The 14,209-nt window shown below is 32.6% G+C and overlaps 1 protein-coding gene across 1 annotated transcript in view; it reads right to left on the reverse strand.

The window, feature by feature from the left end:
- Window positions 1–14,209, reverse strand: part of LOC133202233 (telomere-associated protein RIF1-like) — a 52,251-nt gene that overhangs the window by 2,177 nt on the left and 35,865 nt on the right. The window contains exons 35-36 of the mRNA XM_061338010.1: window positions 5,300–5,430; window positions 4,852–4,998 (exon numbers count right to left, since the gene is read on the reverse strand). Of these exons, the coding sequence (XP_061193994.1) occupies window positions 4,852–4,998; window positions 5,300–5,430 (278 nt within the window). The remainder of the gene's footprint in view (window positions 1–4,851; window positions 4,999–5,299; window positions 5,431–14,209) is intronic.

Here is a 14,209-nt window from a genome sequence, read left to right on the forward strand (position 1 = left end):
TACTTTAACTGGCATGCAGAGTATGAACAAACACCTCTGTCTTCCTCATCTAACTTAACCCTTGTAAAAAATGTTGACTTTAATCATATATAGCAAGATAAATAAAGAAATTTGCCTATCATGTGTAAGCTGAGAATCCAAATAGTCACTTTATTGAATTCTAAAGAAAGCACTTTATTATAGATCATTCTCCATTATCATTTTCCATACTTACGAAAAATTGATTTTATATCTAACATTAATAATTGTCATCTCCCAAATATGAATTGAATAGTTATCTCAAATATGAATTGAATAATTACATTTAATACTGGATTGAATGTGACTTTTTTCCGATATTCAACTTAATCGTGAGAGATGCTAATTATTCATTCTCGGCTCTACATGAGAGATAGAGTGATAAAATTACAAGAACCAGATGCTTTTGTCCTCAAAAACAAACAAATAAATAATCCCCAGATACACTTCTGTAAATTAGCAAGGAGGGGAAAAATATCCCTATCATTCTCAATTGTATTGCGTTCTTTCAAACAAATTATTCATTACATAATTGACAAGATACATTTAACACATAACTGAGTCTTCGGAATGGAGTCACAAATAACAGAAACTACAGGCACTGTAGTTGAATTCCGATGATGTATCTTTTTTTTTTTTTGACTGTCCTGCTGAATTTCAGGAAAAGAGTTGGCCTTTGTCTCAATGGCCAAGTCATTTTAATTTATATTTCACATTTCTAAATGTATACTATATTCTATTCTGAGATGGACGACATACCGGTAATAAGTTCAAATTAAAATAAAATAAAATCTGATATATCAGAAAAATTGAATTAAACAGGAGAGGGAAAAAGAAATAGACATATACCAATGGTGGCATGTCCTATATAACATCCCACAAAGACTAAGAGAACAAAGGGCCAAGGAAGTAAACTGTGAAAGACCAGAGGAAAAGGACATTTCAGGTTAAAAAAAATGATAGTGGCAAGGACAACAGGACAAAGAAATACTGTGGGAAAAGAAAATATTGTGGGGAACAGGACATGGAAATAATGAGGGATGGATGACAGGACATAGACATATTATGGGAAGGACATGACATGAAAATACTGAGGACATGACATGAAAATACTGAGGACATGACATGAAAATACTGAGGACATGACATGAAAATACTGAGGACATGACATGAAAATACTGAGGGAAGAACAACATGACATAGAAATATTGAGGGAAGGTCACAGGACAACGTAATATTGTGGGAAGTACAAGAGGACAAGAAAATATTGTGGTAGGAACAACATGACAAGGAAATATAGTGGGATAGACAGCAGAACAAGAAAATATTGTGGTAAAGACAACAGGACAAAGATATATTGTAGGAATAGACAGCTAAACAAAAAAATATTCTGGGATGGACAACAGGACAATAAAATACATTAAGAAAGACAAGAGGAAAATGTCATTTCAGGAAAGACTAAAAGAGCATGTTGTGTTAAGAACAACAGGGCAAAAAATATTATGGGAAGGAAAACAAGAAAAGAAAATATTTTTAAAGTACAATGAAATATTGTTGAAAATCAACAGGACAGGAATATATTGGGTAAGGACAATGGAACAAGAAAATATTGCGGTAAAGACAACAGGACACGGAATATTGTTGGTAGGACAAAAGGACAAGAAAATGTGGGAAGTACAGGAGAACAAAATATTGTCAGAATGACAACAGCCACCATGACAGGGAAATATTGTGGAAAGGACAACAGGACAAGAAAATACATTATAAAAGACAAGAGGAAAATGTCATTTCAGGTAAGATTAAAAGGGCATGTTGTGGTAAGAACAAACAGAAAAGCAAATATTATTGGAAGGAAAACAAGAAAAGAAAATATTCTTGAAGGATAACTGTACAATGAAATATTGTTGAAAAATAAACAGGACAAGAAAATATTGGGTAAGGGCAACATAACAAGAACATATTGTTGGAAGGACAACAGTACAAGAAAATATTGTAGAAAGTAAAGCATGACAAGAAAATACATTATGAAAGACAAGAGGAAAGGGATATTTCAGGTAAGAATGCATTAAAGGACACATTATGTTAAGGACAGCAGGACAAGAAAATATTGTAGAAAGGACAACAGGACCAGATTGCATTATGGTAAAGACAACAGAACAAGAACATACTGTGGTGTGAACAGAACATGGACATATTGTAGGAAGGACAATGTGATAAAGACATTAGGACAAAAACAGGACAAGGACAACAGGACAAAGAAATATTGTGGTGGAAACCAGACAAGAACACACTGAAGTAAGGACATGACAACTGGGCAAGGAAACAAGGAAACATGCTAAATTTTATCATTGAATCACATCACGTCATGTCACAAGAAAACTCGCCATTATTAGCAATCCATTGAAGGACCTGGTCTAAATCCGGGGAGGGGGGGGGGGGATAAATATCTGGTTGTAAATAAAGAAAACAAACAGTACGTGCAATTGAAACAAAGTTTCAAGTTCAGACAGAAGTAAAAAAGAATAAATATCATTAAAGCCACCCTTGCCAAGTTATCAACATGGTTAAAAAATGTAAACATTTATTTACTTTCATGTGTTTGTCTATAAAAATTCAAATGCTCTTGGAATGTTATGATTAAATTTCTTGACAAAATAATATGCATGAAATAAATTTTTTACAGCTTAACTGGCATTTATAATCATCTAAGGAAAGGGTATCATTTCCAGTTTTACATTTATATAGTGTATACAACACCCCATTGTGTTGACTAAGCAAACTATCATGACAAGACACAAAATAAAAGTACAATTCTGCTTATAATTAGTTACAAATAGAAAATTATTAATATTGGAAAACGTGAATATCACTTTAGTTCGCTCTTTTCTGAATTTGTAAAATTTTTTAGAAGTGGTAGCGGATTCAGAACATCTAAATTTTATTAGATTGTTGAAAAAATGAAGTGTAATTCATTATAAAACTATGTGAGAGGCATGTTGACTCCTTCCCCAAAAAATGAAAATTGAAGCCAAACTTCGGCTATCTCAAACATTAGGATATCTTGAAGTTTTTTCTCGGTCCCATGGAGTTCAAGATAACAAGATTTGACTGTAATTCTATTTACATGATTTAATATCTGTTCTTGTGTACCTGTTCCTCATGCAGTGATATCAATATTAATTAAACAGAAAAGCTGGGTTGCTTATATTAAGGTTTTTCATAGTGATTCATAAAATCCTTACAAGTATTAGCCAATGAGACTTCATCACAAATAAATGTTGGTTGACAATATGCCCTTATATTAGCCAATGATACTTCATCACAAATAAATGTTGGTTGATAATATGCCCTTATATTAGGCAATCAGGCTTCATCACAAATGAATGTTGGTTGATTATATACCCTTATGACAGTAATTGGGCAGTTGGCTAAAAAGAACTAATGAAAATCAAGTTTTCTAGTATAATACAGACACTTTAACATGTTTAAAGGGTTTTTATCACGTATCTAATTTTTTTAAAAATGAAACACTATTATATTCTTGAAACATATAATTATCGTTTAATTATGAAATAACTTTGAAAACAGTCACAATTAGGTGATAAAACACTCGTAATATAGAGTTCTCGAAGTGAAAATCTCCACTAATTAGATAGGGGTCATGTGGTACTGAAACATCATAGGTCTCAATGGTCAATAGAACTCGTAAAGCTTATCGTAAGAAAAATGTATCAAATAGATTTTGCCATTAAATAATATACACTACACAATAAGGTCGGTGGAAATTTTGACATCGACGATATTCTTTTAGCTATGGACGGTCAATCTTTTTATGAACGAATGTCTAGCAGCGAGAAATAACCAAGAAAATATGCCGACAATAGGAGAGGACACCAAAGACGAAGCCGTTGACAACTCGAGACTTCCAACTAAATAGAATGAATAACTAAAGTTGGACTTCGTAAATATTTATAAATATGAGAATTTCAAATTCAACTTCTCCATTATTTTAATAAACTGTATGTAAATATTCTCTGTTGCCATGAATATCATGTACTAGAAATGACATTTCTTGAACACTGTTCAATGGCGCCATACTCCATTATGAAGTTCACAACATTCCTACTAGCATGTAGTAGATTCTGTGCGACTTTAAAAATGTGTGTTGGGTTTTTTTTTCATTTTGATAAGGTACCATGTCCTTAAAATATTCTATGGTACAGGAAAAAAATCGTGATTGGGCATAAACTATTTTTCTGAATGGAGACAAAGCTCTCGTGTTTGCAGAAAAAAGGGCCCCCTTTCACTTCTCGACAAAGTCCAGAAAATGTGGAAAAAAGTCTCTGAAAACATTTCTTGTGCGCATTTGTGCATCCTACAGCCACAAATTATACCTTACTAGCTGTCAGTTATCCAATTATCACTTATTTATTTACTAACAGGTTTAAAAGACACAATGAATGAGCCATTTTGTATACACAATAAGTACTTTGCTTGACCAGGATTGACACCTATGACGTCAGAGCAATGGCGCATAGCAGAGGCGATCAAAATATGCATACTGAGAAATTCAAATTTTGAATCGCTGAAACATCAGCATTATTAATTTTCTAGCAAAGATTTTTAGATATATAATTTTAATAGCATGTAAACTTTGTCATGTCAAAAAATTTTGAGATGTGATAAAACCCCTGTAAGTCATCACTTTCAGTGACTTTAAAAACAAATGTTAAATCTTTATCAATTTTAAAAAAAAATTGTTTAAAAAGTAAAACTTTGTCCTCCCAAAGCTATACATGCATAATAAGAGAAAATGATCATATTTAAATGTACCTTTTGTGTCAATAATTGTGGTGACTTGACTAGATTTTCATTGGCTTCAATAAGCTGTGCCCTAACTCCACATATAACAGTATACTTAGATTCATCAGTACAAGTGACCTCACAGAGTGGAGAGGAAGGAGTCAAGAGTTGTGCTCCCTGAAATTGAAATTTAAAAAAAAAACATTGTCCATCAATCTAACAACATGATCCATGGTTGATGAGCCATTCACATGAAGATCACACATTTAATATCAGTTTTCTTCAGTGTTAGGTGAATAAATTCAATTCCTTTTTTTTTTTCAGTGATAGGTAACTAAATTTAATTCTACTTTCTTCAGAGCTAGGAGTTTAAATGATTTGTGCCCTGGCTAATACAGTGCTTCCATTCAATTACCCAATAAACATTTTAAAATCAATTATGTAAAGAATTTTGCATGCAAGCAGTTAAATGACGTACTCTCTTTCCCTTTCCAGATATTTTATTGTCCAGTCGGTTCATCCCATCAACTTCAAAATTGATCTTTGACACCGTCTTCCCTTCTCTGATGATTGGGTGCCATTCTGATACAGTCACAATACAAATTCTGTCACAGAAGTAAAAGAAAATTATTTATAAAGTAGGGAAAAGAATCAGCAGAGGTTATCAAATTTTACACAAATCATAAATACTGTATGTGTACATAAATTGGCATATTCAAAATTTAGCGCAATCACTGGGTATGGAGTTGTTGGCGAAATCATGAATAAGCGCTATACATGTCCGTGCCATATAATGTATTTATTAATTATTTCTTAGCAGTATTCATGTATTAGCGCATCCTTGTCTGCGCCAAAGCCGCTAAAATATGAAGCCCGCTTTTTTAAGTACACATACAGTATATCATTAAAACTAAGAAGTTTATGGCAGACACCTGTTGGAGTGGGTTAATATGCATATATCTTCATCCTTCCTCGACTGTGAATCTAAAAGAAAGAAAAGATGTACAAATGTGCCAAAATTAACACCTGATAGAATGTTTTCAGAATTTTATGCTATCATTACTTTAAAAATTATTCAAGGGTATGCACGAAGGGTTTTGAAATAGGTTTGAACTACCCAAACAACTATTTCTAAAATTTCAAGAGCATACTCAGTATAAAATGAAGTTGAAGTGAGATTTGGCAGTTAATAGTTTTTGTCCATAACCATATAATAAATTAGGAATCAAACAAAATTTCTTCAAAGGTAATGGTACATGGTTACATACAAATTAAACTTGGAATTTTGGCAGAAATGCCCAAGTCTTAAAACAAATTGAAAACTTACCCGTTCATCTCAGATATTTGTAATTTGACCCAATTCTCTGCATTTTTTCAAGTACCCTAATCCAAGCATTATTTGTAACTTAAAATTAAGATTTTTCTGCCCCTCACACAACACTAATTTGTCCTTTCACGATAACTGCAGTACTACTCTTTTGTAGGGCAAATTAATAATGTTTGGCAAAGTTTTTGATATAAATTAAATGACGGATATTAAACAATTGTTTTTACATCATATTTCACAAAAAAATATCGACTTTGTTCTGCAAAAGAGCAGTACCGCAGTTATCATTAGTCTTTACCTTGACTTTTTTATCACATTTTTTATTAAAACTTCACCAGAGTACATTTCAAATATTTATGCAAAGTATGCATCAAAATGGCAGACTTCGCAAAAATGCAAGTTGCTTGAATTAATATGCAATTCATTTTTATGTTTTTATAATAAAGCACTACACCAAACATATTCTCTATTGAGAAGTTGATGGCTCGTTTTAATACTCCCCCTCAACTTCTCTACAAAAGGCCTAATAAAAGCAGTTCAGAAAAATTACTAAATGAAGAACCAAACCGGGTCCCGCTTCGATTGATGTTTTTAGCTCTGATGCGATATCATAGACGTAGTCTAGATGCACAAATGTTATTTTGCCATAGAAATCCAAATAAAATACCGATTCCGCTGACTTAAAACATGTTTTTAATGAAAGAACACTTACTTGCGATATCTGTGTCACCGGATTCGTTTATTCATTCAAAACTGCATTTGAACCCGGGATGACCTCTAAATAAGTTTAAAACTATTCCTCTGGATAACTTTTTAACACTGGATCATTTAATCCAATTTATCCGGAAATTTTTTTTAGACTTTTTTAGAGGTCAACCGGGTTCAAACTCAGTTTTCAATGAATAAACGAATCCAGTGACACAGATATCGCAAGTAAGTGTTCTACCGTGATAAATGTTTTTTAAGTCAGCAGAATCGGTATTTTTAATTACATTTCCATTGCAAAACAACATCTATGCATCCAAAATATGTCTATGGTATCGCATCTGAGCTAAAACATCGATAGAAGTGGGACCCAGTTTGGTTCTTCATTTAGTCATTTTCTGAACTGCTTTTATTAGGCCTTTCGAAGAGAAGTTGAGGGGGAGTATTAAAACAAACCATCAACTTCTCAATAGAGAATACACCAAACAATATGCAGGAACAGATGTGATCTGTACTGTAAAATACATCTTCATCAGCAGACTGTTTCATTGATATATAACACAGGCACTTGTGTCTTGATTTATAAATATGTATGTACCTTATTGATATGTAAAAAAAAAAAATAAATACCATACATATAATTTATAAACCAAGACCCAAGTACAAGCGGTACATAATCCGACTTTTGCTTGCAAAGTTTGAAATAGATCAAGATGGAAAACACATGTACCAGGGACCTACATCTATCTATCTCTCGGTACTACTCGCCTTCTGATTAGAGTACTCTGAGTAGGGAATATATATAAATATAAGTTCCTTGCACATTTTGTTGCATATACTATTTCAATCTCAATAAAAATGTGTTCATTTCGAATTTACTCACAGAAAACATAACACAATGCTCTAAACATGTTCATGATTTTCAATTTTGAAAACGCACATGAACGTCTTAAAAGTATTTTACCTATGATGTATTTTGACTGGTAATAACGATCAACAAGCGATGGGTGTTCAGAATCTAAAACTCTGTTTTGCAAATTGAAACCGATTCTGTTGTCGTCTGCCATCCTACCGGATCTTCAGGTTTTAGATAACTCGTACCATAGTCTTTCCACATACTAACTTTTTATAAAAATTAATTCAGCTCGATTTAAATGTTCAGGGGGTCGTAACATAAAGCTTGCTAAGTTTTTGACTTAAGAGCCAGTCTGCGAGAAAACCATGCAAAATTCAAAAAATCGTCCAAATGGAAGGTTGCAACATAGGATTTTTTAGTGGCTTAAAATTTTCTGCATAAAAGTAGAAGTCAGAATATCTACAAAAAAATGTTGAACCTCGCATCTATTTTTAGTAACATCTCATTTGCATATTTGTCATAAATCACACTAAATTATACGGAAAAACATACAAACTTTTTAATTCAAAAAGTGACCTTCTGCCATCAGTTTATTTTCAAATTTTGTTTTCTTTTCAAAATCATGGTCTTATTTATACAATTAATGAAGAAAAATGTAATTCAAATGAATGTTTTATTTTCTAAAGGTCTATTTATAGATTCTAAATCAATGGGTATGATTTTTTTAGCCATTTTTATATGCTATTTTCTCTCAAGACCAAGTAAAAAATTAAATTCAAATAAGTGTAATATTTAGAATAGTCTTAGGTCTACTAGGTAGTAAAATATTGAGCTTGGGAAATAATATCTACATGTTGATAATTAACTTTGAAATACCATACTTAGCTCCAATTTCATATATTTTAAATAACAGTCTATTATCATATTTATAGACTATTTCTTAAATATCTAAATGAAAAAAAAGATTCTAAGTCTATTATATTTTTAAAAATAGGAATAACTAATTTAGGTACTTCATATGAATTTCTAATGCTCATTTTAGACCCCTACAACCAATTTCCTGAAGTTAAATTGTTATTTCCCCTTGTTGGAACTCTTCAGTATTATTGGGTAAAAATCACAGTCCTGTATATCAACATGGAATATAGAAGGTCATGTATGATCATTTTATATGAAAACTAGTGAGTTGTGAAGCATCATTGCACTATGGAAGTGGAAAAACTCATTTTTAAGATCTTTGAATGTAGAAAAAAAACAACAATCCAGCTTGAACAAGCAAACAGCCCCTGCGCTAAGGCCTTTTATGTTGTATCGCTGTGTAGAAATGGAAATTGTGATAAACTGTACTTGTTAAAACCTTTATTATATGCTTTAAAACTTCGTGATGACGTTTTGTTTACTGGAGTGACAAGCAAACATTGTGCATGTATCATTGTATCGGATAGAGGGCTCATCCTAAAACAAGCAAGGACAAAGCAAGTATCATGATACATGTCTACAATATTCCGCTTGTGCAAAGAACAAATGATTGCAGCCAAAACATATTCCATTCTGCAGTACAAACTGGTAAGAATTACAAACGGGCATGAATGTTAGATCTATATTAAAACATGATAAAGGATTGATTTTTTCATTCAAATGGGAAGGGGGTGCTGTCGAATTTTGTCATGGCATTTATTTTATTATTTTTATAATATTATTAATAAAATTGTTTTGTGCTTTGTAATTTATTTGATACTTTGTCTGAATAACCATAATAGTAACAATAATACCCTTGCAGACAGAGTTTAATTTTGGAGATGATAGGAAATTTTTTTTTGTATATATGTACTCACTGAAAACGGCCGGGGGGGGGGGGCATTCAAGGTCAGATTAACTTCTTTCCAGTGGAGGAGAGATAATTCATTTTCAAGTTCAGGTTCTATATACATGTGTATCTACCCAGTAGTTTTACCCCACCCATGCACCCACCTCCATGCAAATGAAATTGAAATAGTTGTTCCCGAAGAAAATGCATGTTATAATAAATAATTTACTTAAGAAATAAACAACAATGTTAAAAAGTTCTCTGGGAAATGAACTTGGTTGGTCACGTGATCAAATCCTGTGAAGCCCGAAGGGCTTCTCAGAAGATTTGATCACGTACCAACCAAGTTCATTTCCCAGTGAACTTTTTAGCATTGTTGTTTATTACTTTTATTTACATTTGAGACGAATATTCTGAAAAGATTGTTGGGGTCTGCATTTATTACACGAACGGCCCGCCGTATTGCTATGTTGTGACGCGCAATGACCTCGAAGCTGTTTGGTCTTGAGAGTTCGCCTCGCTCCAACATTTGAATACTTACATATTGATGTTCAGCAGTCCAGTTCAGGAAATATCTGTTCATAATGAAAAATCCATGATCGCTACTGAGAATAATCTTACTATTAGTGTATGAGTTCTTAATATATGAAGTCAAAAGCAGTGGTATCGTCTTCAGTTTACATACCTTCAAAGGAATTTCGGGTTAAAAAGGTAAGCGTGATTTTAGGCTAATTAAAAACATTCCTCATACCGAAGAAAGAACTAAATGATCATTTGTTGAACGAAGAAAAACATATATGTTTCAATTATTTTATCTTTTTCATCGCTTTAACGGCTTAGAAGTTCCGAAACCAGTGTCACCGTAACAGAAATATGTAGACAAGATATCATCTCGCTGTGTGATTCGGTCACGCCATGACCTCTGACCCCCTAATAAGTTCATACAGAATTGAACATATTTTCTCTTCAATAGGTTCATCTAAGAAAAATATTTGCAAATGTAAATAAAATGGTTTATTGTTTATCAGGACGGTTATACCAGTTTCAAACTAAATAAAAAAAGTAAGGTATGTATATGGATTGATACTGAGAAATTTATTAGCTGTACATACTGTACACCCAAATATGTAAAGGTACTCGCATAGGTTCATAAACATAATTTTGGTAAAACTTTTCATTACCTATAAAATATACACATTTTGTATGTCTATTACCAGTCACAATGTAGTGCAGCATGTGTAGATGCAGTTTATCTAAGGAATTTATAATGACCATGTAATTTTATTGAAATAATTGTGCTTACAGGTCTGTACACACATTCCTTTTCACAAGACTAGAATACTGTAACATGTATGGTATTCAATGATCTGATATATATGCCTATTTAAACAAAGCACTAAAATTATTTAATATACAAATAAAATTTTTAAGCGGATGTTGAAAATATTGATATCAGGCGCGGATCCAGGAATTGAAGTGGGGGGGGGGGGAGGAAGTAGATAGGGAGTCTGGGGGCTGCCTTGAGGACCCCGGTGGGCTCAGGGCGAAGCCTTGGTGGGGGCCCAGGGGGCGAAGCTATTGATTTTGTAGGGTAAAAATGAGGTCTACCAAGTAGACATTTTACATTTTCTCGACGAAACTATGACTTACGCTAACTTTGACAATTTTAGGGATGGCGTGGCGCCGGGTGCGCCCCACTTAAATCCGCCACTGGGTATGTTGAAATTACTGGCTAACACAATTGATAACACAGTTAAATATTTGAAATCTAAAACTGGAAGGGGGGGGATCATTGTTGTTAGTGGTATGAAGAGTCCCTTAAAATGTAAATTTTGGAATATGCAACAACTAAACACCTCAGAGCCGAATCCCCGCAAACTATTTTATTTTCCTCAACCTACAAAATATAAATGATTTAACAGTATATCATTTTACAAAATCCATTTTAGTAAGATTATAAGAAAAAAAAATGAATAATAAATAATTTTAAAAAAACCCAGATTTAATGATGATTTTTACTTATGCTCCTCATATATCAGAATTATACCGTAATAAAATCTACATGGATGTAAGAAAATTAAGTTCTATGATTTGAAAAAACAAGAGGCCAAAGGGCCTTAACGGTCACCTGAGTATAATACAACAATTTAGAGGATCCATAGAGTATAAAATAAACTGATAGATGAAGCTTTGTTGCCCAAAAGCAAGAGAAATAGGATGATCAGAATCAATGAAATAATTAGTCTAGTACTCAGTAACAACTCATACATTAAATTCTAATTTATCCCCCATTTAGCACTATCAGCATGCAGACTATTAACAAACTATTAGTTCCTCTGTATTACTTTTAACCCCACAATGCGACCTGTCACATTGGCCTCGCTTGGTCTTGAACATTCAATAAGTTATTTTTGTCTCATTTTTATCTATTTATTATTTACAAGTCTATCTGATCATTAAAACTATGAAACTACTTTTTGTATTATTCAATATTTTTTTTGCATAATTCTCTTATTCTTTCAACTTTCAAATACATTATTTACAGTGATTAATTATCAAAAGTAAATGGCAAAGGGGAATAACTTCTCTCAGTTGAATACAAATTAATAGAGCACTTGACCAAATGCTCCTGATCTTCAAAAATCTGGTAAAAATATCCTTGCTTATTAAAACTTTAATTCTGTTTGCCTTCAATATGCCAAGGAGCAGAGAAGATTTCAAAGAAATAATGCATTTTCACTACAGATTCAAAACAACCCTACCCTAGCACCCATGTCCCAGGGTCATGAAATTCATAAATTTGGTAGAGGTACCCTCATTATCATAACTATGCACTTAGTTGAAGATTTTCAAAGAATTAACACATTTTCATTTTATTAGTAAATATAGCCCCCCCCCCCCCCCCCTAACCAAGAAACACCAAAACCTGAAGAGCACAAAATTTAAAATTTTGTAAGAAGCACAATTGTTCGTCATAACTATGCACTTTATTTATCTGCTCAACACTAAGGAGCAGACAGGATTATTTAACAGAATTAATGCATTTTCCCTATATTATCAATAGAGACCTATCCTTACACCAGAACATTTGACTTAGAGGCTATGATTCACGAAGAAGCACTCTCGTTCATCATATCTACACACTTAGTTTACTTTATAACGAGGAGCAGAAAAGAAGATTTTCAAAGAATTAATGCTTTTCCACTATATAATTAATAGAGCCCCCCCCCCCCCCTCCCCAACCCTGGGGCCATGAATTTCACAATTTTTGAAAAAGCATCCTTGTGCATCATAACCATGCACTTTAGTTTGTTTAAATAATACCAAGGAGCAGAGAAGAAGATTTTCAAGGAATTCATGCATTTTCACTATATAATCAATAGAGCCCCGCCCTAGCACCAGAACCCCTGACCCTGGGGCCATGAATTTCAAAATTTAGGTAGAGGGCCAAATGCTTATTACAATCATGCCAACAGTTTGACTGCTTGATGTCCAGGAGTAAAGAAGAAGATTTTCAAAGTTTTCATCAATTTTGGTGTTTTTTGCCCCACATCTGGGGCCCCAGGGGGGCAGGGACTATGAACTTCACAATTTTTGTTCCCCTTTACCCAAAGATGCTATATGCCAAAATTGGTTGAAATTGGTTGAGTGGTTCTAAAGAAGAAGTTGAAAATGTTCAAAAGTTAACGCACGACGGACGACGCACGACGACGGATGAAAACGGATAGCAATAGGTCACCTGAGTGACTCAGGTGACTTAAAAAAATGCTTAACTCCCTTACAGAGTATTTTGTGTAGCATTTCGTCATTTTCTTGTCAAGTATTTTGATAAATCAGAAATGTGGTTTTGACAAGATGGCGCCAATTTAAAATTAACAGAATGCAAACAACTTATTGGAGGGTCAAATGTGTTCAAGTCTCAAAATTTATATGTATGGTGAACCGTGATGTAATAGAGTCCTCCAGAATTAAAATACATGTAAATTTCATTTTTTTTTTATTATAGGGAAAATAGTAATAAAAGGAAAGAAAAATGAATATTCAATATGAACGTTGAAAAATTACAAATACGAATGAACATTTTATCATGAATTCATTCCATTTCTAAACAGTTGGCAAAATGCTAATCCTCATATACGGGGGATTTTTGAAATTTTTATTTAATTTTCAATTTTATAATTTTTTAAATTTTAATTATGGTTATAAAGAAAATGGTAACATTTTTTTCTTATATAACAACAAGTATTTATAATTTAAAGTTCTATATCTGTCTTTGTAACCCATTGGAATTTGAAGAATTTTTGGGAAAATTTTCAATTTGTAAATCTCAATATCTCAATAAATTATAAAATCCCAAGCTTAATATTTTGCAAAGATAATATTTAGAGTTATATTTTGACAATAAGATCAACAATTTTAATTTTGTAGCTAGGTCTTGGAAGATTTTAGCCATTCAAAATGTAATAATTTTGTCAATTCTTCAAAATTGGCATTGTTCCAATTTTTAAGAGTTGTCTACCCTTTGATATGTTGGGTATTTGGTTATGATAAATGTCAGTTTTAGAAGAACATAGTTATATGTTACTCTAAAATACCTTAAAGGAAATGCAAATTTAATTTTGAGTAAAATAAATCAAATGTAATTTTTACCATTTTGCTTTAATTATTTAAGTGCATTTGCACTTAAATGTGC

Source organism: Saccostrea echinata, unplaced genomic scaffold (assembly GCF_033153115.1).
Source record: "Saccostrea echinata isolate AGI-Se365-2 ecotype Australia unplaced genomic scaffold, CSIRO_AGI_Sech_v1 ptg000046l, whole genome shotgun sequence".
Classification (NCBI taxonomy): domain Eukaryota; kingdom Metazoa; phylum Mollusca; class Bivalvia; order Ostreida; family Ostreidae; genus Saccostrea; species Saccostrea echinata.